The sequence below is a fragment of the Hippocampus bargibanti genome, linkage group LG10 (genome assembly GCF_051943395.1).
Source record: "Hippocampus bargibanti isolate YZ-2025 linkage group LG10, ASM5194339v1, whole genome shotgun sequence".
Classification (NCBI taxonomy): domain Eukaryota; kingdom Metazoa; phylum Chordata; class Actinopteri; order Syngnathiformes; family Syngnathidae; genus Hippocampus; species Hippocampus bargibanti.
The window spans coordinates 19,145,787-19,155,540 of record NC_142743.1 but is presented as its reverse complement, the minus strand read 5'-3'; the positions used below and the strand labels follow the sequence as shown (position 1 = coordinate 19,155,540).

The window sequence follows — 9,754 nt, the reverse complement described above, 5'->3', positions numbered from 1 at the left end:
TGGATTTTACCAACAGCGAAGGTTTCTGGAGAGGACATAAAATGGATGCTCTCTGCCCAATTTAAACCAAATTAGGCAGGGCAGTAATTCAATATTTAAACGCAAGAGAGACCTAATTATTAGAAATTAGTAGTAGTAGTAGCAATTAGTATATTATATTTATAACTACATAGTTGACTAATCAGTCAGATATCTGAGTGCATATTTAATTCTACAAATCCTACAATGCTTCACACCAGAAATTTTAGGAGACCTTAAAAAGAAATTTAATGTATGTATTAAAAGCAAGATGGAATGGCCCCGCAAAGTAAAACAACTGAAATATTAGCTCATGTTGAAATCAAATATGATCCATGCTGGAATGACATCTGTTACGCATCACATATTTTTTTCTTGAAAGTGAACTATAAGTATATAACCGCATTGAAAAACATCTCTGAAAATATCTATCCACACACACACTTTTGTCTTAAAGTATAATTATGAAAAGCTATTTACACACATTTCACCCTTTTTTCTTTGTAAAGTGGTGTTCGCCCCCTTCAATGACGGCTTTATCTGAAAAGATTGAAATCCTGTTTTCAAGCATCCTTCTGGCTCAACAGCAAAAATGGATACCACGAAATAGTCACTATTCACAAGGGGCGCAAAAGGAGCAGAATAAGCTAATACAGTATTTGAGCTGAGCGCATTCCAAGTGTTTGATTTCACTTTTTGACCGGCACACCATCTGCGTAGTCCTCCAGTACTCCTGCCAAGTGGTTGTTATGGGTCTTGAAGTGTCTCTTTCGCTGACCAGATTGCTTCTTCCTCTTTTGAACTGGTAACTGCAAGAAAATCAGAACAGTCAGTGCATGCTTGGCAGTGATGTTTACAACAAATGTTTGTTGTTCATTCATTTCCAGCAAAATATGAGAGGCAATTGAAGCTTCAGCGGAGAGGGGGTTGGCTGAACCTCTTGAGGCAGATGGACTCAGAAATCTATCTTTTCCAGCTTCAGGCCGATTAGATTGGGGCCCTCCCAAAAAACCAATGGGGCCAATCAGCATCTTTTAATGTTGGCTTCAAATTATTCTTTGATAATTTTGCAAGTTCCAGTGATGGGCTCATGGCATTCTGAGTAATGGTGTCATTTTTTGTGCAGTCTTATAATCATTTGAATCATGATAACACCGACTGTCAAATTAAGAGAGGTGCTACTTCAATTATTAAATAATTGAATCCGTTTGTCCAACCATGGATATTCCTTGATTGGGTTGATTTTTTTTTTGAACTACTAAAGTGACGATTGGCTCAGGCAGTGTTAAATATGTTGGAAGCCAATCTGTTTATTGTGTGGATGTTGACAAACAGGAGCAACAGTAACTATTCAAGATGCTTGCAAATCCACAGTCCTCTACTTACAAACATTCAAGTTAGGAACAACAGTACATACGAACATTTTTGCGGGTATGTTGAAAAATGTTCGGACAGAGATGCTATAAGTGACATTTTGTATTGTGAAGTTAAATTTCATGTATCTTATTAAGGACATGTAAATACTGTGCGTCTCTCTCACATGTGTAGTATTCTCTCCAGTTGAACATGTACATATATTTTATTAAATGTTTATTTTTCAGTACAAACCAACTTATACAAGCCTTAAACATACTTAGATGAACCTTAAAGGACAACCGACGTCTCCGGACAAGTTGTGTCCATAATTTGTAAAATGGCTTCAAATGACTTCTACCACTGCATATAGCTATATTTTACGTTTTAAGACTCGCGCTGAACATTCAGGAAGTCTTGTTTTTGAGTTGGTGACGAGTCCGTGTGTGACGTCACTAAAGGAACGCCCCTGACCGAAAAAAAGACACTTTGTAGCAGTCCTTCCATCACGTCAATGTATTTTGCTGTACTTGTTTTATCTGAAAACGTTGTGTTGCGCCAGAAGAGGGCGTCCAAGCTCCATGGAAGGAATTTATTAGCCTGTGGAAACGGGCTGATTCATTCCTCACAACAGCTCGGTGGCCATTTTGTGCCTCTTTTTGGGTGAGACATTTCACTCCAATGTTGCCTCAAAATGGCATACGTGACGTCAGTAAAGGACCGCCTCCTGACCGTAAAAAAGACGCATTGTAGCGTCCGTCCATCACGTCAATGTATTTTGCCGCACTGTTTTGTTTGAAAACCTTGGGTTGCACCCAAAAGCCGCCAGAAGAGGGAGTCCAAACTCCATGGAAGGAATTCATCAGCCTGTGGAAACGGAGGTGGCCACAGGAGGTCGCCATTTTGTGCCTCTTTTTTTGGGCAAGAGATTTTACCCCAATGTTGCCATTTTTATTGCAGTCATTTTTATTGGTGTTTTGCATTTGAATAAAAATATACTGCGTGTTTTGGGTATTTTCGATGCTATAAAACGTTTTTCTGATGTCATTAAAAAAAAAAAAAAGTGACGTCGGTTGCCCTTTAAATACACATTCCATACAAAATATAGCACTGAATCAACATATAAACAAATTTACCTGACAAACGACCGTTCGGAACGTATCTTGTTCTTAAGTTGGGTAGCGTTTGTAGTTTCACAAATAGTAAATTACAATGTCTACCTATAGTGTTAAAGTCCAATCGATATTCCATAAAGTGACCATCTATACTGTTTTATTCTGTCAAATATTAAAGATTTCAGGCATATAATTTCATTTTTTTAGTTTTGAAAGAACAATACGTATTTTCGTCAGTAACTTAGGAGTAACGTGGGATTTTGAGATCAAACTGATTAAAAACTAGGAGGATACTGACCACTTTCTTTGGCCCTGATTCCTGCATGGAAGTGATGCCTTGCTTTTTCAAGTACTCTTCAATCTTCTCTTCAGCCATGGAATCAACTGGAACACTCCTCCACAATTTTTGAAATTCTACAATGAGAGATTTTTAACAATTTAACAAAATACGTTGCATGTACTGAACATAGTCATTGTTAAAACCGTTTTCCATTCTGTGGTAGAACGGGGGCTTCATCTGAGAAAAAAAGTAGATTCTTTGAAAGCCAGCGAATCAAGTACATTAAGAGACTGCAACAATGCAAGGCGCTCAAAAAGCATTTAAAATGATGGATGAAAAGCATGAACTGTTATTCTCCTTAAGTTTAATTTTGGAACTGTATGAATCCAAAAGGACAATTATATGAAAACCGGATCAAAACGTTTCTTGAATTGTTACTACTGAAATCAATGAAAAAAATTGATTGCACAAAGTGACATGTAAAACCACTGACCTTCATCCACCAGAAATTGGCAGTGTTTATCATTGTAGAACAGAACCTTCCTCTTATCTGGTCTTGTCACAAATGTGATCTGATCCCCCAATGCCTGAAAATAGGACATTTCTGTGTAGCATGGTAAAAATGCAATTTGCTGTTCAAGGAAATTACCATCATGAGGGGGAGTTTGATTGGAATTACCGTGATGGCCTTAGCCGAGTTGGGAAGCCCCTCCTCCACTTCATCAAGCAGCACTCCTCCCAGGCCCAGCTGGTCATGTTTGTCCAGCAGCCTCAGTAAAGCTTTTTTGTCCTTCAGGTTGTACTTGGGCTTGAAGCCATATGTACCATCCCTCACTTCAATTTTTGGATTGCTGACCAAAGCCTGCCGCGAGAAGGGAATGCACAAGGTCCAAGAATCAGCATAAAGAAAGGTGTTAGTATTTTTACTTGCAGGACTCAGCAAAGACAAGTGATAAACGACAATACTTTGGGTATTTGGAAAATACAAACTTCAGTCATGAGCCACTGCTTTTGTTTCATGCTGATGTCGAGTAGTTTAGTCTCATCCAGAATTTCATCTAATGTTAGGAAGTGAGTGTCGCCATTCTGATGTCGTGTCTGTGAAAACATAATTGAACAATAAATTCAGTTCAGTACCAAAACCAAGATGGACACATTCATCTCATATCACAGATTTAAAACTACAGAAGCATAAACGTATTTTTTAGAAACAATGCAGCTGCTTTCAAAACATAAAAAAATTCCCAAAACACAGAAAATTTTCCATGAAGAACCTATTCATGTGTTGTAACTTCAGGTTTTGTACAGCAATCATAATTTTCATCTGTGCTGTATGTCGTACAAAGAGCGTATTTGACAATAAAGCGGGCTTTGAATTTATTTCATTGATCGATCAGTGAAATAAAAAGATTACAGCCCACCCCCCAAAAAATGTGAATCACATGCAAAATAGAGGCGGATTCAATCCGGCCAATCAGATCTACTTTCAATTCAATAAAATGTCCATATTGCAAGCAAAAGTTATGGGATGCTTCTGTGGGGCAACAGCATGATAACCAAGCTGTTTGTGTCCCCAGAGGGGAAAAATGTTCCTAAAATGCAAAATCAGAGAGGACTCAAACAGCAAATCAAGCTTTTACTTGTTTGATTGAGGGAAAAAAAACAATTTTCACAAGGCTGGAATATGAATTCAGGAATACTTGAAATTATTACCTCTCTGATAGTATCAATCAAAACTGTGCATAATATACCTGCATTTTAATTATTGGCAAATTTTTCCACTGGATCTTACCTTAATATTGTGTCAGTGGGTATGTTGCATATAATATTACTTTTATATCGAGTCGCTATCGATGTCAAACAGTTTCCATCTTACCTTCATGTAATTGACTATCTTTGCAAGACAACCAAACTTGTAGCCAGAGCTTGTCTTAATGTTGAAATTACCGTTGCTAGAGTCTGTGAGGAAAATAGGGAAGGGAATGTTAATTATATATAGAAGAAGTAGTGCAGGGTCCATGCTGGGATATATAAAATGGTGTTTCATTTCAATAATCTCGTAACAATACTTTTTTCCCCCTCGACTGTGCCATAATTTTCTGTTTTTGGCACTAAGATTAGTAATGCAAGATGTGGCATTTTCTGCTTGTTTTTGTATTTAGTGCCTCAAGAGATGGATGGATCATCTCTGAAAATTATTATTGTATGGTGATAAACTCGTAAAACGCTGGAATATTTTTGAGCTAATAAAAATGCAGAAAATACCACACATACTATTCAGCTATTTCTATGTTCATGTTTGATATTCAAAAGAAGGAAAATGATGGTGACATCTGACTATTTAAAAATACACCATTCATTGGGGGTGCACCTTATAGTCTGGAAAATACAGGATATCAAATCTGGAATCTTAGTGTGGATAGATATTAGTGGTACTTGAATTGATTTTTAACTAAAGCTCAATGGTAGGCTAAAAAAATTCAAATGGGGGAGGGGCAGTGGATGCAAAACCAGTGTCTATTTGATGGCAACCAGCAGACGCTTTGATTTAACAAATGTGATTTCTCAAAAAAAAAAGAAAGATCCTATATCATGCAATAGTTCACTTTTCGCTCACTCATAGAATTATGTATTCTGTGTTAGCCGTCTTCTCATTTTGTTCCGGGAGGCCAATGAGAAAAAAAAACGCAGCCCATGCAGACTGCAGAGACGGTCCAATCAGAGCAGAGAGATGCAGTGATTCATGATTGCTGAACAAAGAGGGCGGGAGCAACTACGAATGTTAAGCCGCTCAATGGCAGGCCGCTGAAATTGTGACAGGTCGGGTAACAAATGAGTCAGAGACAAAGCGAGGGGGAAAGAGCCAATGAGGGAGAGGAGACGGTTCTGAGCCATGAGGCTCTGCAAGGAGCGGCAGCGGGTGCTGCAAGAGAGCTCAGAGGCGGGGTGAACGCAAAGGGAGGGAGGAAGCGGAGGAGAGGACATAGCTGGGGCGGCGAAAGGAAGAGCGAGCATCCATTGACTTGCGTGATCGCAACACCAGATAAAGAGGTGGGTTTTTCTAAATTTGGTGTTGCTTTTAGATGAACATGGTATGGAATGTGTGGCGTGCAGGGTGTTCTCAGACAACGAGGTTTCATACCCAGAGTAATATTTAACTACGCGCAAAGATGGAGGAAGAATGAATGCCAGCCATCCCTACTGAAACATTTAAGCCAAGATGGAAACACACAGACGAGAAAATAAACACCGACTCTTCAACAAAGCTACCGAGGATGAACGTGCACGTCGGGGTGGAAACTCAAGCCTTCTCTGACAAATTAATGATGGAGAGACAGCTGTGAGGTACAGAGCCAATGGGAGGCGGTGCATGAGTGAGAGACAACTGCCATGTGTGTCTTTAGACAAATGGATTTAGAGCATTTTTGAGGACTGGGGTGGGGCTCATGATGCAGATGCATGAAGCAGGCTAATGTCGGATTTTAGTGGTTTCCCTAGTTGAGCCACATACGAGTCAGACCTAATGTAAAAAAAACAAAACAGCACATACAAAACAATAATAAACCAAGTGCATCAGTCAGCCACTCCAGTGCCAGGGTTTTTGTCATTTTCGATTAAATTGCAGGACCCCCAGAATATTCAAAGTCCATGTGTATCTACTTTCTCGAGCATAAATACAGCATGTATTTATAAAATGCTTTAATGCTATCAAATCTCAGCGTCAGTTCCACGTTGCGACCAGTCAAAGTTAGCACTTTTATAAAACCGCAACAGAAATATTGAAATTGATGAATAAATTACAATTCCAAATTTTGGATTGATATTGCGCTTGATAGATCGATGGGGCCCATCTACAAATCCTGTCTTGTAGCCAGAGGCAATCTGGACAACTACTTTCTTTCCACTTCTATTTTCATTCAGGAACCATGGCTAACATCACAACAACGAACACCACCAACAATCTGCAATGGCAGCCAGAATCCATCCCTTTCTCCCAGGCCCCAATGCACCAAGGCTGGAATGTGGCCTGCTTCGTGATCATCCTGCTGTTCATCCTCACCGTGCTCTCTCTGGCTGCCTTGGCCCTGCTCTATGAGCACCTGGACTGTGGCTGCTTTGCCAAAGAAAAAATACAGCAGCAGAAGCAGCAACAAGAAGAAGAACAAGAAGAAGAACAAGAAGAACAAGAACTACCGATGGTGGAGCCACTCAATTGCAGCAATGTGGTGACTGAGATTTCCATTGAATCAGAACCGCACACCGAGGTGGTATAGAAGCAGCACGGCGCAGGAAAAGCATTTAGGGCTTTGAAAAACTGCCATACAGTTGAGAGGATGTTGAAGAAGCAGTGATGAATACAATGGACAATAAAAAGATACATGCAAATCTTCACTGAAAAGTGGTCTAAATTACTTTTACACACACCTTTGCACAGAAACATAAGTCAAAAACACATTAAATTCATGACATTCACATTGCTGTTAACTATCTCTGGACAGTGCAAAGACTAACACTGCTAGTTTTAAAAGTTTAAAACACAATACAAGCAGATGTACTTTCTTATGATTCACTCACCAGCACTCAGTTTAGAACTCGATGAGCCTTCCTTTTCTATTTTGGGCTTCTTTTTCTTGTGTGATCCAGAATCTGATGCGGCTGGTCTTTTCTCCACAACCGGCGTGGATAATGCTCTCTTCTTGAAGAGCTCCCTCTCCCTCAGAAGAGCAGGATCCATTCTGAACAATTGTCAAAATATCTGAACAGAACAAAGTGATGTGTTGTTATCTCTTGGGTAACTGAAGCTACACCACCAATATGTGAATAGATCAAGAAATAGAAACAGACCATTGAGATTACTGCAGTGATCAAATTTGAATGCAAACCAGTTAACTTTAAATAACTATCTTTTACATTGTGTATTCTAAGCTCCTGTTTCGTGCTTGGACACAAACAAGTCATTTTAACATCATGGGGGGTTCGAGCGATGCTTTGTTTGGACTTTGTACCCATTTGAGTGACCCCGAAAGAGGCATAAAATGCATGACAACTTGGACCACCACTAAAATACTTTCATAATTGTAATGATAATCGATTTATATAAGTATCGCAAATTATTTATTTTACCGATAACGCTACATGTGTTTATAATTATTGTGCTGTAATTTTGCACTCAAAAATTCACAGCAATTTTACCAAATGTTATATTTCATAAGTGTGTCTCAAAGTGGTATAGCTTGGTATTAACCAGTCTCACAAGCAGCTGCCACTTTCAAAAAAGGTCACTGACACCATTCTGTGCAACCTATTCATGCAATCTGTACTACTTACAAGAGCAGATAAAAAGACGAGTACCAATACAATTAAAATAAAACGTGATTCGTTCATCATGTAATGTTCGACGGACGCAATAGTATGTCGTCTTGTTCACACACAAGTAGCAAGAATGCATGCAAACAAGCGACGATTCATTATACAGACAGGAAGACTACGAAAATAATATCATCCATAAAATTAATCAAAAGTAAAAATAAAGGCATTCAAATAATACATTTACCAAAAATAGCGGTTCATGGGAATGTTTGAGCTTATTTAAGCATACAATCACGATTGCAAAATGATGTTTATTAAAATTAGCTTGTTTAAATTTTGCGGCAGATGTTTGGTCCGTTTTAAGAATATTGCGTCTATCTTTTCCAGATACGCGACTAATCGTGTCCGTTTTATAAACGACAAACGAATAACCAAAAAACACGTCAAATAAGCAAACTATAATGTCTGTCACTTAGGTATTGTACTCAATCTAATGTTAGCAAACTAGTGTGCTTACCAGACGGATACTTCTGTTGCTCTCCGGGGGACGACCCAAAAAGTCGTCCTTATAAACGCAAACAGCAATTTGCTACTGCACCTTTGCTTCCTGTTGAAATGTTTGTAAGACTTGATTGAATAACTTGATAAAGGTAATTAATTGTTTGTGTTCGCGATGCTTCCGCCTGGCTTATCGTACTTCTTCTTCTGGTGCGACTCTAATGTGACGGCGAACAACTTTTGATCTCATTAGTACCTCCTACTGGCGATACATGTGTATTGATGCTTACCGTTTCATGCATAAATGTTTCACTTCATCAACCACGTTTTTATATCCCACAGACTCCCCAAGGAAATACGAAACGCAGTTCGTCAATGTCAATTTCATTGATTCAGGCACAAAAATGGTTCTCTGTTGAATTTCATGAACCAATCAGCACTACTCAACAGTTCAGATATGTTTTTATTATTATTAGTTTTTAGTAAAATTAAAGTGAATTTACTAAAATTAATATATTATCATCTATTGCTGAATCAAAGTTTTTTTGTTTTATCCAGGTAGTTGTTACCAATGAGTTGGTTAACACTTCACAGGGACGTGCATCGGAATGCAGAATCTCGATGTGTGTCAGGCGTTAAAACAAACACTATTACTACTACTACTACTACCACTGCTACTACTACTACTACGTACTACTAATAATAACAATAGTAACAATAATAATAGTACTACTACTACTACTATTACTACTACTACTACTACTACTACTACTGCTACTACTACTACTACTACTACTACTAATAATAATAATAATAATAATAATAATAATAATAATAATAATAATAATCAGAATCAGAAAGCCCTTAATAGCTCACAGTCAGGAAATTTGCAATCTACAGCAGGAAAATTGAAAGGGGTGGAGGCTAAAAAAACGTAGTATTGCATGTACAAAGAAATGACAGAAGACTAAAGTGTACAGCTGCACAAAAATATTTCATTAAAAACTGTACATAGTACTTCTTTTCCTTTCGGCTTTTCCCTTCAAGGCGCTGTACATAGTATGAATTTAAAAAATACAATATAAAACATATGTGATAATAAGAATAGGATAATATCACAACATTAATTACGATTATTTTGTTTTAATTTACGAGTCAGTGTGTTTTATTTTTTCTACCA

The 9,754-nt window shown here is 38.1% G+C and overlaps 2 protein-coding genes across 4 annotated transcripts; one reads left to right on the top strand and one right to left on the bottom strand.

Moving 5' to 3' along the window:
- Positions 1-266: 266 nt before the first annotated feature.
- gtf2e2 (general transcription factor IIE, polypeptide 2, beta) lies at positions 267-8,795 on the bottom strand. Of its 2 annotated transcripts, none has more exons than XM_089006295.1 (8): positions 8,594-8,795; positions 7,342-7,522; positions 4,643-4,725; positions 3,733-3,864; positions 3,446-3,628; positions 3,260-3,353; positions 2,785-2,900; positions 267-827 (listed from the first exon to the last, which is right to left on the bottom strand). In XM_089006295.1, the coding sequence occupies exons 2-8, from the start codon at positions 7,499-7,501 to the stop codon at positions 708-710; spliced, it is 888 nt and encodes a 295-aa protein (XP_088862421.1). In that variant the 5' UTR covers positions 7,502-7,522; positions 8,594-8,795; the 3' UTR covers positions 267-707. The 2 variants fall into 2 exon arrangements, with proteins under 2 accessions (XP_088862421.1, XP_088862422.1); XM_089006296.1 differs by having other exon boundaries at positions 271-827; positions 3,757-3,864; positions 8,594-8,792.
- smim18 (small integral membrane protein 18) lies at positions 5,654-7,176 on the top strand. Of its 2 annotated transcripts, XM_089006572.1 has the most exons (3): positions 5,654-5,817; positions 5,881-6,111; positions 6,688-7,176. In XM_089006572.1, the coding sequence occupies exon 3, from the start codon at positions 6,693-6,695 to the stop codon at positions 7,038-7,040; it is 348 nt and encodes a 115-aa protein (XP_088862698.1). In that variant the 5' UTR covers positions 5,654-5,817; positions 5,881-6,111; positions 6,688-6,692; the 3' UTR covers positions 7,041-7,176. The 2 variants fall into 2 exon arrangements, with proteins under 2 accessions (XP_088862698.1, XP_088862697.1); XM_089006571.1 differs by lacking the exon at positions 5,881-6,111 and having other exon boundaries at positions 5,659-5,817; positions 6,688-7,175.
- Positions 8,796-9,754: the final 959 nt, after the last annotated feature.

Excerpts from the sequence above, each read along its gene's own strand:
- smim18 (XM_089006572.1), top strand. The coding sequence starts at position 6,693 with ATGGCTAACATCACAACAACGAACACCACCAACAATCTGCAATGGCAG.
- gtf2e2 (XM_089006295.1), bottom strand. The coding sequence starts at position 7,501 with ATGGATCCTGCTCTTCTGAGGGAGAGGGAGCTCTTCAAGAAGAGAGCA. Across the intron at positions 3,865-4,642 it reads AGATAGTCAATTACATGAAG|ACACGACATCAGAATGGCGA; the intron begins GTAAGATGGAAA and ends ATGTTTTCACAG. Across the intron at positions 2,901-3,259 it reads CCAATTTCTGGTGGATGAAG|AATTTCAAAAATTGTGGAGG; the intron begins GTCAGTGGTTTT and ends CTCTCATTGTAG.